Genomic DNA, 16,571 nt, shown 5'->3' on the forward strand with positions numbered 1-16,571 from the left:
CCGGGGCGCCGCCACCCCCCCCCGCCCCGCACCCCAGGCGGCCGCCAGGGGGCGCCCACGCACCCGCTCCCGGCACGCGGGGCCCTGGCGGGGCGGAGCCTCCGCGGCCGCAGCCAATGGCAGCGGGGGGGGCGGGGCTGCCGTGCCAATTGGTGCAGGGAGGGGGGTGGGTCAGCCGAGCTGACCAATGAGGAAACAGAGCGGTGGCTGTCACGCCTTGTGACGGCCCCCTCGACCAATCAGCGCTCGCCCTTGCGGATCCCCATTGAGCGAGGCGCCCGCCGCGCCGCCATTGACACCAGCGCCCGCCAATGGCACGCGAGGAAGGCGCTGAGCGACATCCACCCGCAGCCAATGAGAACAGCGGATCGGGCGGAGGGGCGGGAACCAACGAGATGACCAATGAGAGCGGAGAAGGCGGAGCGGCGCGGCCAATGGGGCGCGGGGGCGGGGCCCGCGCGCCGCCGGTACCGTCTGGCGCAGGAGGAGGCGGCGGCGCCGCCATCATGAGCTACTCAGGTGAGGGGCGGCGGCGGCGCAAGATGGCGGCGGGGGCGGCCCCGCGGCGGGGAACCGGGGGGCGGCCGGGGCTGCCGCGGGGCCTCGGGGTGGCGGGGGGGAGGCCGGAGCCTGCGGGCGCTGCGGCCGGGCGGGGCCCCGAGGGGTGACGGGCGCTGCCGCCCCCTCGGTGTCAGCAGGGCCTGAGGTGCCTCAGTCCGGCCCCGGGGCCTCCGCCCCTGCGGTTCCCACCCTCGGCCCGGGGGAGCTTCGAGCCCCGCTGCGGGCGGTGGAAGCAGCGAGTCGGGCTCTTAGTTCTGACGGGAAATTGATTTGGTTTTTAATTAAGGTTAATTAGGTTCCCGCCGCTTTGTGCCTAGTGGCGGCTGACAGGAGTTCCTCATCCTCGCTCGGGTTGTGGCCATAACTCGCCCGGTTGTGGCCGTAACTCGCCCGGTTGTGGCCGTAACTTCTGGTTAAGGCCATAACTCACCTCGTTAAGGCCGTAACTCACCTGGTGGTGGCCATAACTCGCCTGGTTATGGCTGTAACTCACCTGGTTATGGCTGTCACTCACCCGGTTGTGGCCGTAACTCTCCTTCTCACCCGATTTAATCGCAATTTTGCCTTTTCTTCCTTTTAATCTTGATTGTTTTTATTCCTTCCCTGGCCCCTGGAGCAGCGTCTCGCCTCACCTGTGGAGTCCGGTGGGTGCAGGAAGGGATTTGTGGCTCTCTTTGGTGTCAGCTGGTTTGGCCTGAAGTGGCGCTGGCTGTAACCGAAGGGGAAAAGAAAAAGAAAATTAATAAATTAGCTTTTTTTTTCCTGGGAGGAGGAGTTTCTAATTAAGGGGGCAAACGCAACAAGAACTTGTGAAGTAACACAGCTGTCCCATAGCACGGGTGGGTTGATACGAAGGGAATCACAGAAGCCGTGTGTGTACGTACCCTGGTTAATGAGGCTGTAATTGCTTTAAAAATTAACCCTGGGGTAACGGTTTCTCGCCCGGGGAGCGTGGGGTGTCGGTGTCGTTTCGCCCCAAGGGGTGTCTGAGTGTCGGTGCCGGGAGGCTGCGTGTTGGCGGACGCCGGGATTAAAACTTCCCCAACGTGTCCCGATCTCCTTTTTTTTTGGCGTTTATTGGAGCGGGGTTTACTCCGTGCGAGATCCCTCTCGCTTCCCCGAACGCTTCACCTCTCCTCCTACAATACTCAGTCGTGGAAATCGTTACCACAAGCTCAGCTTAAAATTCAACCCTATTTTTTGTGCACGAGGAGCGAAGGACGTTGCTCCTGCGGGGCCGTCTCATCGCTGGGGCGACATTAAGGTCCCGATTTCTTCACTCTTTGGTGCAGGACCCGTGGATTATTCGGGGCGTCGTTTTGACGCCGAGAGTTTCTTAACGATCAACTCCTCTCTAATTGCTTTTTGCTCTTTTCTAGGCTACGGAGACTGGAACTCTGGGACAAACAGAGGTAAGTACAGTCAAAAAAACAGAGTAATTTTTTTGCCAGGTTGGATTCTTACCGTCAGATCCATTTCCTGAGCCTGAGGGAGACGCGCTGAGGTCGGGGAGGACCGACCGCCGTCCAGACCCCACGTAGCCTCTTACCCTTCCCCTGTGCGACCGTTTTCCTCTTTTTCTTTTCAAACTTCGCCTTGAAGCTGACAGAAAACTTTGTTGCTGTAACTGGTTGCACAGAAAGCTATTCTAGGCAGAATATTTGGTTTTTTGGGGTTGTTTTCTCCAAAAAAACCACATTTCTGCTACTTGGAAAAGCGGACTGAAGTCACTCGAGGCTTGAGGAGACGGCAGAAATCCAAACTCCCTCTCCAGCGGCCAAATAAAAGAGCTGAGAAAAGAAAAACTTAAATTTTAAGCCTCAACAGGCTTTTAATTGGCTTTGTGTGTTATTCCTATGGTGGTTTTTTCCCTGTTTATAACAATTTTGGCTTCTTTAGCAAAAGGAGAAGCCACTCTTGTAATTTTCTGATATAAAATGTGCAGGAAACAGGGGGCTGGAAGGGTTTTTGCTGCCGGCGCTCAGCAGAGGATGGGTACGCGCGGTAGCGTCATCCCTTCGGATTTAAGGGGTTATAAAGCAGCTTATGTAGGTCCTGGTGAAGGTGTGTCCTGGGTGTGTTCGTCTGGCTGCCGACGGCTTCGTATCAAACTAAAAAACCAGCTTAAAATGGTGCTTTGGTACCACTGGGTTAACCCAAAATGGGTTTTTATAGAGCTTCTGCCTTGGCTGTGCTAATTCCTCTCCTGATCAGGTTAGGTGGAGGAAGCTCTAGGCCGTGGCTGTGTGTTATGGGGCTTAGAAGAGCAAATTATTCCCTTAAAGCTTTGTGAGCGCGACGCTTCGAAGTTTCTAGGTGACTTAAATAGAAATTGGAGCTTTTTCTTTAATTTTAACTCCCCGTGGCGATTCCTTGGGGCATCTTAATTTGAATTAAAATAGTAGCGAAGCCGGATAAGTGGAAATAAACCCAATTCTTCTCTTTTTTGTCGTCCCAGGTTACGAGGGGTACGGTTACGGCTATGGCTACGGGCAGGATAACTCGGGTAATTACGGATACGGCGTGGCCACGGCCAACTCCTGGGAAATGGCCAATTCCGACGTCGACATGAACCCCGACGGGGCGGGCGGCGGCAACGAAATGAACCAGCGCTTGGACATGGCGTCGCACATGGACTCTGACACGATGCAAGGGGGACACTACGGGGACAGGTGAGTGAGGGGACACAGGGACGATCTGCTGCTCTGGTTGGTCCCTCTGGGGTGTTGTTCTGGCCTTTATCCGGCGTCGTGGCTCGAGCGAGTGTCCAGAGCTGGCTCAGCCGTCCTCCTCTCATCTCCTGTAACGTAAAATAGGATTTTACACTAAGTTTTCATCCATTTCTTGCAAAAACAGATCCAAATTTGGGGCTTACCGTGCAGCATTTCCAGCAATTGCTAAAATTTAGGGTTCTTCAGTGAAATAATAACGATCAGGAACGTTCTGAGCTTGCTTACATACTCCTAGGGCAGCGCTAAGGAAAACGAGTCACTATTTCATACTTAATCTTGAGTTTAATTTACTAATTTTAATTAATAGCGATTGCTGCTGCCACAGCAAGGTTTTTGTAGCCAGTGTCGCAGTAGGTGCTCGTCTCTATGACACAATTAACTCCTCGGTGATCTTTATTAATATTTAAGTACTAATAAATGGGGTTCGTACCCCAAAGATTTCCTATTTATTAACGTGCACTGGGAGTTTTGAGCCAGGGCTTGGTATTTTTGCAGGGTAACTACTCACTCCAGGGTTTTAATGCCTTAAAGAAGTACAAGTACGTTGGACAAAGTAAAAGTCAGGAGTAGATATTAATAAATGGGGTGTGAGTGTTTTCTACTCCGCTCCCACGCTTCCAGAAGAGCAAAGCTCCTGTGAAACGATAAGTCTGACACTGCTATGAAATGACACGTCCCTATTATTATATCAAATCGATTTTATTTCGGTCGCTTGCTCGTTTTAACCGTGCTGGAAAGGGGTTTCTTAATCGTTCCCTGGATTCTTGTCCCTTCAAACGTGGTTTTGGGCTTCTCCACTTCGCTCTCGTGTGCCGGCGGTCGCCTGCTCGCAGACGTGCTCCCGTGGTGCCACCGATTCGGCGCCGCCACAGCAGTTTGGCTTTATTAAAAGGCCAAAAAATTCCCGTTCCGTGCAAGAAATAATGAGAAATACACTAAGAGGAAGAGAAATCACTTGGAGAGGTCGGCTCCGTGCTGTAGCGGAGCGGAAAAGGAGCTGCTCACCCCCCAGCTGCTCCAGCTTACGCGTAACCGGACACTGGCAGCTCCTCCGTCGGTGCCTGACCTGATTTTTTAGCCCCAACTCCTTGTATCAGCGGGGTGACTTTCTTCTGACCTTGGAGCCACGACAACATCGTTTCCCCTCCCCGCTGATCCCCGCGCTCTTGAGGCCTCGCTATAAAGCCTTAAATTCCAGTCTGCAGCGTGTGCCATGGCTTTAGTATCGCAGAATACAGTTAAAAATCCTCCGTGGCCTCGTTTCCAGGAGGAAAAAAAATATAATTTAAATAATTTGGGGCATGTGTTGGCTTTTTAGTTGGGGAAAACAGTTCGTTAGGGATGGGTTGAGTACGAGGAGTGAGGAAGGACGGGCGTGGAATAGGTGTGTGGTTGTGCCAAGGTGTTCCTAGAGTAACTGAGGAGTAAATCTCGCTGTTCCTGGAAGTATTTCTGGAAAAGGGGGAAGTCGCTGTGAGGACGAGCAGCTCTTGGTTTGCTTCGGCCGCTCCTGAAGCTTATTTAGAAGCAGATGGTTGGGAGCAAGGACAAAGCGATAACCCCCGGCCTCAGCTGGGGAACCTTTTCTCAACGTAGTTATTATATTGTTATTATTTTTTAAAAACATTTTGGTCATCCTGAAAGAAATGGATGATTCAAGGGGTCCCTGGCATCAGGGTTTTCCCTTATCTAAAGCTCTCTGGTTCCTCCACCGCTGGAACTGCAACCTTGAAGCTCGGTCACCAGCTCCGGCTGCTCCGTGTCCTGTCCCACCACGCAGCGACACGTGTCCTGTGTTGAGCGACGCATCTGCCTGCTAAAAAAAATCAACCTAAAAATCTATTTCACAGAATCACTGAGGTTGGCAGAGCCCTCTGGGCTCATCAAGTCCAACCATGGCCCTGACACCACCATGGCAAGTAGACCAGGGCACTAAGTGCCATGTCTAGTCTTGTCTTAAACCCCCCCAGAGATGGTGACTCCACCACCTCCCTGGGCAGCCCCTTCCAGTGTCTGATGACCCTTGCTGAGAAGAAATGCTTGGAAAGGAGCTTTGGGTTGGGAAGGACCTTGAAGACCATCAAGTCATGTTGCCATGGTGGTGTCAGGGCAATGGTTGGACTCGATGAGCCCCGAGGGCTCTTCCAACCTCATTGATTCTGGGATTCTGTAAGTCCAACCGTTAACCCAACACTGCCAAGGCCACCCCTAACCATGTCCCTCAGCACCACATCTCCACGGCTTTTAGATCCCCCCAGAGATGGTGACTCCACCACCTCCCTGGGCAGCCCCTTCCAGTGTCTGATGACCTTTAAGATCATCACAGACTCACTGAGGTTGGCAGAGCCCTCTGGGCTCATCGAGTCCAACCATTACCCTGACATCACCATGGCAACTAGACCAGGGCACTAAGTGCCATGGCCAGTCTTGTCTTAAACCCCCCAGAGATGGTGACTCCACCACCTCCCTGGGCAGCCCCTTCCAGTGTCTGATGACCCTTGCTGAGAAGAAATGCTTCCTCATGGCCAACCTGACCCTCCCCTGGCCAAGCTTGAGGCCGTGTCCTCTTGTCCTGGCGCTGGTTGCCTGGGAGAAGAGGCCGACTGTCCGCTCCACCCTCCCTTCGGGCAGTTGTAGACTTCACTGAGGTCCCCTCTGAGCCTCCTCTTCTCCAGGCTAAACCCCCCCAGCTCCCTCAGCCGTTCCTCGCAGCTCAGACCCTCCAGACCCTTCCCCACCTTGGTCGCCCTCCTCTGCACTCGCTCCAACACCTCAACATCTCTCTTGAAGCGCGGGTGGGTTTTGTTTGCTTAACGTCTCTCAGCAGCGTCTCGCCCGCGCGTCTCTCGCAGGTACGACTCGTACGAATCCTACGACTCGAGATCTTCCATGAACGACCGCGACATGTACCGATCCGGCTACGACTACAACGAGCCCGAACACGACAACGACAACGCCTACGAAGGTCACTACGACAACTTCTACGGGAACCGCCGGGATCAATACCAGAACAGAACGCGGGATAACTTTGGTCAACGGGGTCAGAACTGGGGGAGAGACGGACGCAATAACAGACCCATGACGCCCTCCTATCCCGGGCGCATGGGCGGACAGTGGAACGAGCCTCCGCCATCGATGGGATCGCGAGGTCTCGGGCCCCCGGGTTCTTCCAGGCTTCCTTCTCTCTTCTCCCACAATATTCTCCCAGAACACGGCATGTTCCAGGGAATGCGAGGGTTCTCGGGAAACATGCGGTACGGAGGAGGAATGATGAAACAACGAATGAGGAGGAACTGGAGAACGTGGGATTCGGATTTTAAAGTAAGTACCGATGCGATATCCTCCCACCTGCTCGAAATAAGAGATTTATTTCCCGACAGACCCACGTACCCTGCAGCGAGGGGCTCCACAAAACGCTCTGGGAAGTGATAATAGATAATTACAGGATCAGCGAATGGTTTGGGTTGGGAGGGACCTTAGAGACCATCTCGTTCCACCCCCCCTGCCACGGGCAGGGACACCTTCCACCAGCCCAGGTTGCTCCCAGCCCCATCCAACCTGGCCTTGAACACTGCCAGGGAGGGGGCAGCCACAGCTTCTCTGGGCAACCTGGGCCAGGGTCTCACCACCCTCACAGCAAAGAATTTCTTCCTCAGATCTCATCTCAATCTCCCCTCTTGCAGTTTAAAACTGTGCCCCCTCGTCCTGTCACTCTGTGCCCTTGTCAGAAGTTCCTCTCCCGCTTTCCTTTAGCCCCTTCAGGCGCTGGAAGGTGCTAGAAGGTCTCCCTGGAGCCTTCTCTTCTCCAGGCTGAACAGCCCCAACTCTCCCAGCCTGTCTCCAGAGCAGAGGGGCTCCAGCCCTCTGAGCATCTTCGTGGCCTCCTCTGGACTCGCTCCAACAGCTCCGTGTCCTTCTTGTGTTGGGGCCCAGAGCTGGACGCAGCACTGCAGGGGGGGTCTCAGGAGAGCGGAGCAGAGGGGCAGAATCCCCTCCCTCGCCCTGCTGGCCACGCTGCTGGGGATGCAGCCCAGGATGCCGTTGGCCTACCTAATTCCGTGTGTTAATGACTTTGTAGCGTGTTTTTTCCTACGCAGAGCGAGGAGGCTGTGCTCAGTTACAGAGCAGTATTGATATGTGCGATATTTTAATCCTAAAAACTTTGTTTTTCTGAAGGTAGGAGAATATCATGGTCCTTTATGGCTTATTCTCCTATATGATGGGTTAGAGGTGTGGTGGATTGTGTCTTCCCGACCAGCTCTGCCTGTCAGAAACTTAACGCAGGAGCTTTAACTTGCTAAAAATGAGTCAAATCAGACGTCGCTGGTGGCAGAGGGCAGCTGCTCGTATCGTCGGTGCGAACCTTTCCCTTCTCTCCTAGCCCCAGAAAAAGAAACTCAAGAAAGATCCCACGGCCAAGAAGCGGAAGCAAACAAACAGCTCCGATGAACCCGACAGCAAGGCGGCGAAGACGGACGGCTCCGATAACTCCGACTCGGACAACGGTGAGAGCGGGGCGGCCTCGCAGGGAGTTTGACGTTTGACGCGGTGGCAGAATTGTTGGTGTCGCTCTGGGTTGCTTGTCGTTTTGCTGATTGTGTTGTTTCTTTTTAGAGGAGGGAACAGAAGGAGAATCGGGAGAAAAAGAGGAGAAAGAAGGCTCCAGAGGCGTAAGTCGCTCTTGAAAACTACTTTATCGCGATTAAAAGCTGTAGTTGGAGGTGGTGGAGCTGGTGAGGGCAGAGCCCTGGGTTCCCGTGTTCTTCCCAAAGCGAGTCGGGTGGCAGAGGCTCAGCCAAGTTTTTGGGGAGAGGATGGAAGGAAAAATGCTCCATCGAGGGAAGCGTGGAGGTTACGGGGGCTCCGCAGCTCCACCCGCCGGCTGCAGCGTCGCTGCGAGACGCTTTACGGTGTCGGGATGCAGGAAAACAGCCAATTTCAGTAAGGAAACCCCAAAATGTGGAGGGTCCCAAGGGTGGGATTACGTTGCGTCGCTCCAGACGGGGACTGAAGGCACCCCTTGCGGCTGTGAGACCTGCAAGCATTGGAGAAGGTGTCAACCAGCCTCCGGACTGATGTTCTCTAGATGGTTTAACTTCCCAACGTTGCTTTTTTTTTTAGGAAGGGGAAGATGAAGAAGGAAAAGATTCGGAGAAAGGTGAGTTGGGCACGATGGCTCGTTTGAGCTCCGTGTGGAGCGTAACCCTCCTCCAGTCGAGGGCTCCGAGGTGGCCAGAGGAGAGATTTCCAATGAAATCCAGTGGGTTTATTGAGGCTCCTTTGGTTCTCGCTCCGTTTGCCTCGTGGCTTCGCTGTCCTGTCTGGTCCGTTGCGTCTTGGTGACCTGAGCTTGACTCTGCGCCTTCTCCACGATTTGTCCCCCAAGTCCCCTGGGGATGCTGCTCTGGTGCTGTGATAGATAGTGGAGGTGGGGTCCTACAAGCGAGAGCAGTCAAGGCTCTGGTGGGATTCCAGCGCCGCAGCCGGTGGAGGGAAACTGGGGGGGCCCATCCCATGGCCACAATTCAGTTGTTCTTCAGGATGAGACCTGTCAGATCTCCGCTGACGGGGGGACAGGGGACTAGCTCAGCTCTAATGTCTGCATTTAGTCAGATGAATCCCATCCTTTGTGTCTGCTCAGGGATAAGGAAATGCTGTAAAAGCCCTGCTAGGGAGGAGCTGGATCCCTTGGTCAAGGTAGGTCGGTGAAGCTGCTGGCCTGGGGCGTAGGGAACCAGGTTTAATTTCACGCTGGGTCGTAAACTTTGACTTTGGGTAAGTTTGTTTGGGCTGTGAAACGGGATGGAGCTGCCCGGCTTGGAGAGACGAGGCCGGTCGGAGACGCACCCGTCGGGAGCTTAGAGGAGCAGGAGGGCTGGACAGAAACCTCTTGGCGAGGTGCGTGGGGCGTCCTCGCTGCCCGTCCCACCCGAATTGGATCCCGGCACGTGCCCATGCGTGTGCCAGGGCGGGTGGACAGAGAAGCAGCTTTTCCATCCCCAAAATAAGCGGTGTAAATTCATCCCCCTTCCCCAGCTTTATTGCATCGCTGGTGTTCGCTTCGAGGCTGCACAAATCGGAGCGGGTGGTACTTCAAAGTGTCATTTTTTAAACTAATTAATACTTAAAACCTCATAAAACCCAGTGGTAGCAAACAGTAATTAAAATAAAGGGCTGGGAACCCACGGTGAGTCTTTCTGCTGTGGTTCTTCCCACTGCCCTCCACCCACCAAGCCTGTCCCAGTGGAGCTTTTTTAATTGGAAAAACCTAATTAGGGATGGATGGCACTCATGTAAACGAGAGGTTTATCTGTAGTTGGCTGGTGGGAGCAGCTTCTTGCTGTTACGATGTCTAGTTTGTGCGGGTTGGTCAGGCCGGGCGACTGAACTTGTCGAGGGAAAGTCTCTTTAATCAGGTGATGTCCTCAAGTAGTGCCCTGAAATACAACCTGCTTTAACCACTTAGGTGCTTTAACCATTCAAGAAGAGATCAGTCAAATCAAACGCAAATTGCAGGCGGGCAAGAAAACTCAAGACAGGCAAAAGAAGAGGCATCGGGATCGCATGGTGGAGAGGTAACGTAAATTATGTTAATTTTTAAAGTGATGTTGTTTTCTTCTCCCAGCCGAGCTCCATCATTTCTGTTCCCAGTTGTCTATAGGATCAGTGAATGTGCGTTGGAAGGGACCTTAAAGCTCATCTTGTTCCAACCCCCTGCCACAGGCAGGGACACCTTCCACCAGCCCAGGTTGCTCCAAGCCCCATCCAGCCTGGCCTTGAACCCTGCCAGGGAGGGGGCAGCCACAGCTTCTCTGGGCAACCTGGGCCAGGGTCTCACCACCCTCACAGCAAAGAATTTCTTCCTCAGATCTCATCTCAATCTCCCCTCTTGCAGTTTAAAACCGTTCCCCCTCGTCCCATCACTCCATGCCCTTGTCAGAAGTTCCTCTCCCGCTTTCCTGTAGCCCCTTCAGGTGCTGGAAGGTGCTAGAAGGTCTCCCCGGAGCCTTCTCTTCTCCAGGCTGAACAGCCCCAACTCTCTCAGCCTGTCTCCAGAGCAGAGGGGCTCCAGCCCTCGGAGCATCTCCATGGCCTCCTCTGGACTCGCTCCAACAGCTCCGTGTCCTTCTTGTGTTGGGGCCCCAGAGCTGGCCGCAGCACTGCAGGGGGGGTCTCACGAGAGCAAAGCAGAGGGGCAGAATCCCCTCCCTCACCCTGCTGGCCACGCTGCTGGGGATGCAGCCCAGGACATGGTTGGCTTCTGGGCTGCGAGCGCACATTGCCGGCTCGTGGTGAGCTTCTCCTTGACCACCACCCCCAAGTCCTTCTCCTCAGGGCTGCTTTCAACCCATTCTCCACCCAGCCTGTGTTTGTGCTTGGGATTGCCCCGACCCACATGCAGGACCTTGCACTTGGCCTTGTTGAACTTCATGTGGTTTGCACGGGCCCAGCTCTCCAGCCTGTCCAGGTCCCTCTGGATGACATCCCTTCCCTCCCGCGTGGTGACCGCACCACCCAGCTCCGTGTCATCAGCAAACTTGCTGAGGGCGCACTCAATCCCACTGTCCATGTCACCGATGAAGACGTTGAACAGCCCCGGTCCCAATCCCGACCCCTGAGGAACGCCACTCCTCACTGGTCCCCACTTGGCCATCGAGCCGTTGACCACAACTCTGTTGTCCCAGTGTTTTGTCTGTTCCTCGTAGAAGCTGCTGTGCTTTCCTGCCAGTCTTTGCCCTCTGTGCTTAAAAGAGAAATAGAAATGTGAAAACCTCTGGGAAACAGCCCGTTAATTCCTCAAGGGTTGGAGACTTCCCCAAGTATCTGCCACCCCTTAAGTAGGAGTAGATCCGGTGAGAAAGCTGTGCCGTGTCGAGCTGGAACGGAGCGGTTTGAATCCCTTCGCCTGTCTCCACAGGATCCAGTTTGTTTGTTCGTTATGCAAATATCGGACGTTCTACGACGACGAGATGAACGGTCACCTGGAGAGTAAATTCCACAAGGAACATTTCAAGTTCGTTGGAACCAAGTTGCCTCAACAAACAGCTGACTTCCTCCAGGTGAGCCTCTGGCTGTAGTTCTGTCCCCTGGGTTTAAGAATTTTGGGTTGTTTGATTATTATTATTAATATTATTATTTTGGAGATGCTGTAAAGCTCCTAAACTGCTCCTCTAAGTAACTGCGTTGGAAACCGCTAGAGAAGGTGGAGTAAAGTTAGGCTAAAGCATCAGAGGTGCTACTCCAGCTCTGCCTTGACCCTGCCCTCTTCTTTTGAGCAGGTCGCTTAACCTCTGTTCTTACTGGTTGCACTGGTAGGAAGTCAAGTACTTGCCCACCACAGATTTTGGTGGCCAGAGTGGGTGATTTAAGCGCTGAAAGGCAGCGCTACGCGCAGGACGATGCGTGGTGGGACTTGTAGGACCTTTAGGATGAGCACGTTAGAGATGCGCCTAAAAATGAGGGGGAAAAATGAGATTAATATGAAATATTAATATGAAATATTAATAAAAATAAAATAGGAACTATTCTGCCGTACAGGAATACGTCGCTAATAAAACCAGGAAGACTGAAGAGCGTCGTAAAGCAGTTGAAGACATTAACGCCGTTATTCAGCAGATTTATAGGGACCAAGATCTTACACAAGGTAGGAGTTGCCACCCGTGCAAGAGAGCTCCTTTGTCGTGCGTATCGGCCGCCTCATCAGCTTTAAATAGTAAAGGAGTAAAAAGATAGTAAAAAGGGGAGGGGGGTGTTGCTGAAAAGTAAAACCTATTGTAAGTTCAAGTGCACCGTCAGCCACTCAGGAGTTTGGGGGGGTGGGAGAGGGGTTTGGGGGGGTGGGAGGGGAGTTTGTTGGGGTGGGAGAGGAGTTTGGGGGGGTGGGAGAGGGGTTTGGGGGGGTGGGAGAGGAGCTTGAGGGAGTCGGAGAGGAGTTTGGGGGGGCTGGAAAGGAGCTGCTCGTGCAGGCTAGAGTAAAATCCGGAACACAGCCAAATCCCCAGATTATTTTCCGGGTAACAGTGTTTTTCTCTTCCTTTTCAGATGTCGGCATGGAGCATTTTATTAAGAAGGTGGAGGCAGCTCACTGCACCGCCTGCGACCTCTTCATCCCCATGCAGTACGGCATCATCCAGAAACACCTGAAGTCCCTCGACCACAACCACAACCGCCGGGTGAGTGGGGGGCAGCTGGGCACCTCGGGGGGGTTCTTGCGGGCTGCGGCTACAACAGGAGCGCGAATTTGGATGGGTTTAGTTCATGTGGTTCCTGAAACTGGGGAGGAGTTTTCTTCATGGACTTTTGTGGACTTGGTGGAGGGAGCACTCGGTGGAGAAGGAATCGACTGGATGGTCACACTCAAAGGGTTGTGGTCAATGGCTCGATGGCCAAGTGGGGACCAGTGAGGAGCGGCGTTCCTCAGGGGTTGGGATTGGGACCGGGGCTGTTCAACGTCTTCATCGGTGACATGGACAGTGGGACTGAGTGCGCCCTCAGCAAGTTTGGGATGACACCGAGCTGGGTGGTGCGGTCACCAAGGTGGAGGGAAGGGATGTCACCCAGAGGGACCTGGACAGGCTGGAGAGCTGGGCCCATGCGAACTGCGTGAAGTTCAACGAGGCCAAGTGCAAGGTCCTGCACGTGGGTCGGGGCAATCCCAAGCACAAACACAGGCTGGGCGGAGAATGGATTGAGAGCAGCCCTGAGGAGAAGGACCTGGGGGTGACGGTCGAGAAGGACTTGGGGGTGATGGTTGATGAGAAGCTCACCATGAGCCGGCACCGTGCGCTCACAGCCCAAAAGCCGACCGTGTCCTGGGCTGCATCCCCAGCAGCGTGGCCAGCAGGGCGAGGGAGGGGATTCTGCCCCTCTGCTCCGCTCTCCTGAGACCCCCCTGCAGGGCTGCGTCCAGCTCTGGGGTCATCAGGACAAGGACATGGAGCTGTTGGAGCGGGTCTAGAAGAGGCCGTGACGATGATCGAAGAGCTGGAGCACCTCTGCTATGAGGACAAGCTGAGAGACTTGAGGTTCTTCAGCCTGGAGAAGGCTCCAGGGAGACCCTGTGGCCTTTCCGTATAGAAGAAAGATGGAGAAAGACTTTTTGACCAAGACCTAGAGGACAAGGAGCAATGGTTTTACACCACAAGAGGGGAGATTGAGATGAGATCTGAGGAAGAAATTCTTTGCTGCGAGGGTGGTGAGACCCTGGCCCAGGTTGCCCAGAGAAGCTGTGGCTGCCCCCTCCCTGGCAGGGTTCAAGGCCAGGTTGGATGGGGCTTGGAGCAACCTGGTCTGGTGGAAGGTGTCCCTGCCCATGGCAGGGGGTTGGAACGAGATGGTCTTTAAGGTCCCTTCGAACCCAAACCAGTCTGTGATTCTGTGATTTGTCCTCTTCAGTGCTTCTCTCCACAGTCTTTGCAGTTAATTTTGACGTTCTTGTGTCCCCAGAAAGTTTCCCGTTACCAAAGCTGGCGAGCGAGACGTTGGTGGGATTCAAGCACCTTCAGCAAAGCCTCGTGCAAATCTGAAAATTAAGATCTCGCGTCTCTTGCTCAGTTTCTTGCAAAATAAATGGCTTTGTGACTTCCTCGCTTCCCCCTACAAGCTTTACTATCTTCCACTGCTGAGCTGTATCTAATTACTGACCTCGTAAATTAATTCAGGACAAAATCTAAGTGCATTTTTTTTAATCCTCCCGTACAGGCCATGATGGAGCAGTCCAAGAAATCGTCGCTAATAGTTGCGAGGAGTATTCTCAACAACAAAGTCATCAGTAAGAAGCTGGAGCAGTATCTGAAGGTAGGTATGAGGTTCAACAAGGCCAAGTGTCGGGTGCTGCCCTTGGGGCCCAACGACCTCACGCACCGCTCCAGGCTGGGGGAAGAGCGGCTGGAAAAGGACCTGGGGGGAAAGGACCTGGGGGTGTTGGTCGATGGCTGCTGAATATGAGCCAGCAGTGTGGCCAGGTGGCCAAGAAGGCCACCAGCATCCTGGCTTGGATCAGCACTGGTGTGGCCATCAGGACTAGGGCAGGTATCGTCCCCCTGGACTCAGCACTGGGGAGGCCGCACCTCGAATCCTGGGTGCAGTTTTGTGCCCCTCACGACAAGAAAGACCTTGAGGTGCTGGAGCGAGTCCAGAGAAGGGCAACGAAGGTGGTGAAGGGTCTGGAGCCCGAGGAGAAGGGTCTGGAGAAGTTGTGAGGAGCGGCTGAGGGAGCTGGGGTGGGTCAGTGTGGAGAAGAGGAGGCTCGGGGAAGACCTTCTCGCTCTCTACAACGACCTGAAAAGGAGGTTGGTTGTAGCAAGGTGGGGGTCGGTCTCTTCTCCCAAGCAACAGGACGAGAGGAAACGGCCTCAAGTTGCCCCAGGGGAGGTTTAGCCTGGAGATAAGGAACAATTTCTTCCCCCAAAGGGTTGTGAAGTGTTGGAACAGGCTGCCCAGGGCAGTGGTGGAGTCCCCATCCCTGGGGGGATCTAAAAGCCATGTAGATGTGGTGCTGAGGGACATGGTTAGTGGTGGCCTTGGCAGCGCTGGGTTAAGGGTTGGACTCGATGACATTAAAGGTCCTTCCCAACCCAAACGGTTCCATGGTTTTATGATCTGTCATCTCCTGCCCCACACGTTACACTGAACCTTGAGCGAACAGGATGAGCAAGGCCTCCAGCTTCAACGTGACCATCGTGCTGTCGCCGCTGGCATTAGCCTTGATTTGAATTCTCGAGGTGGCGTCTGCTTTCAGGAGCCGCTCGCTTGACTGCTTTGGTGCAACCGTAACGCTGAACTTCTCGGGAGGGTTTGGCATGAATTCCTCGAAGTGGCGAGAGAGAAACTCGCAGCGGATTAATATTTGTCTTCTCTTTTCAGGGTGAGAATCCTTTCACGGATGACCCAGAAGAAAAAGAGGAGCACGAGGAAGGAGAAGGGGGAGGCAGCGGAAATGTAGAGGAAGGAACAGCAGAAGGAGGAGATGAAAACAAGGATGAGGAGGAAAATGCAGAAGAAGAAAATCCTGAGGAGGAAAATGCAGAAGAAAATCCTGAGGAGGAAAACGCAGAAGAAGAAAATCCAGAGGAGGAAAATGCAGAAGAAAATCCAGAGGAAGAAAATCTGGAAGAGGAAAATCCAGCGGAGGAAGAAGAAAATCCAGAGGAGGAAAATCTCGATGAGGAAAACAAGGATCCCAAAGAGCAGCTGGAAGGAGCTGAAAATGAGGGGGAGCGTGAGGAAACAGAGACAGAAACTGAGGCACAAGCACAAATAGAGGTGGAGCCGGCGGCAGAACATGCCGAGGAGCAGAATTCCCCACCTGCAGAGGAATCTCTTCCCGAGGAAGAAGAGCAACAGCCGCTAGAAGGTGTGGAGGTAGAAGATGAGGAGGAAGAAAGCGAGGAAGCCGCCGCGGCGCGAGAGGATGAGGATGCGGAGTAAACTCTGGAGGGGGAAGCTGATGTGTGAAGGACCTGACGTATTTTGTTGGTTGTTTGGGGTTTTGTTATTTTTTTTTAAACAATAACTGTCTCTGTGAACTTCATAGCACGTGTTTTGAGTTCTCATTCTACTAAACTCACTTAGGCAGTGAAAGCCTTGACCTGTAAAGTGATTTTTTTGGAAAATAGAGGGATTTTTTTTTTTACCAGCTCTTCATTTTAGTAGCTAGGTTTTGTGCGGTCTCTGGTTTTTTGTTTTAGATGGCTTTGTACTAGGAGAAATTTCCTTTCAAGCATGCGAGCGAAACCAGCGCTACTCCACGATCTGGCGAACGAAACCTCTTCTCTTCCTCTTGAATCGAAACTTTTCTCTATTTAACAAAGATGTGGTTTGTCCCCTTTAGCCTGTTTGTCTGGAAACATCTGAAATTCAGCTCCGGTGTTTTAATTTCTGCCGTGTGAGCCGTTAAGGTTCTGCGTAACTTCCACGTGACTGTAATATTCCCCCCCCCGATGTTTTATTCTTCCTTTTGGAGCGAAACTAAGTGGTGTCGACGTTGTATTGTTTGTAAAATGCTTTCGTTTTGAAGGTGGATGTTTTGGTGGGTGGAGATAAAAAGGACTGTCCTGAGATGATCTGTGATTCTGCCTTAATTTCTGGTGCCCCTGGCACCAGAAACAGAACAGACAATGCAACATCACTTCTAAAAAGCGTTTGCTGATTTGGGAAATTCTGCTGTTAAACGCGGAGGAAGAGCTCAGGATCTCATACGTATAAGCGTTACCTGGGAAAAACACAGTTTTATCGCTCCTTCCCTCAAAGCGTTGTCCCATTTTTCCCCTTTCCATC

At 53.3% G+C, this 16,571-nt stretch overlaps 1 protein-coding gene across 1 annotated transcript; it reads left to right on the top strand.

Moving 5' to 3' along the window:
- The first annotated feature begins 449 nt into the window (after nucleotides 1-449).
- Nucleotides 450-16,357, top strand: AKAP8L (A-kinase anchoring protein 8 like). Its single transcript, XM_068421713.1, has 13 exons — nucleotides 450-519; nucleotides 1,941-1,973; nucleotides 3,020-3,233; nucleotides 6,146-6,614; nucleotides 7,675-7,798; nucleotides 7,908-7,963; nucleotides 8,415-8,451; nucleotides 9,760-9,868; nucleotides 11,212-11,353; nucleotides 11,832-11,937; nucleotides 12,336-12,466; nucleotides 13,995-14,090; nucleotides 15,159-16,357. Exons 1-13 carry the CDS (start codon nucleotides 507-509, stop codon nucleotides 15,720-15,722), a joined length of 2,094 nt encoding a protein of 697 aa, XP_068277814.1. The 5' UTR covers nucleotides 450-506; the 3' UTR covers nucleotides 15,723-16,357.
- Nucleotides 16,358-16,571: the final 214 nt, after the last annotated feature.

The sequence above is a fragment of the Nyctibius grandis genome, chromosome 35 (genome assembly GCF_013368605.1).
Source record: "Nyctibius grandis isolate bNycGra1 chromosome 35, bNycGra1.pri, whole genome shotgun sequence".
Lineage (NCBI taxonomy): Eukaryota > Metazoa > Chordata > Aves > Nyctibiiformes > Nyctibiidae > Nyctibius > Nyctibius grandis.

Excerpts from the sequence above, each read along its gene's own strand:
- AKAP8L (XM_068421713.1), top strand. Across the intron at positions 7,799-7,907 it reads TAACTCCGACTCGGACAACG|AGGAGGGAACAGAAGGAGAA; the intron begins GTGAGAGCGGGG and ends GTTTCTTTTTAG. Across the intron at positions 11,938-12,335 it reads GGACCAAGATCTTACACAAG|ATGTCGGCATGGAGCATTTT; the intron begins GTAGGAGTTGCC and ends CTTCCTTTTCAG.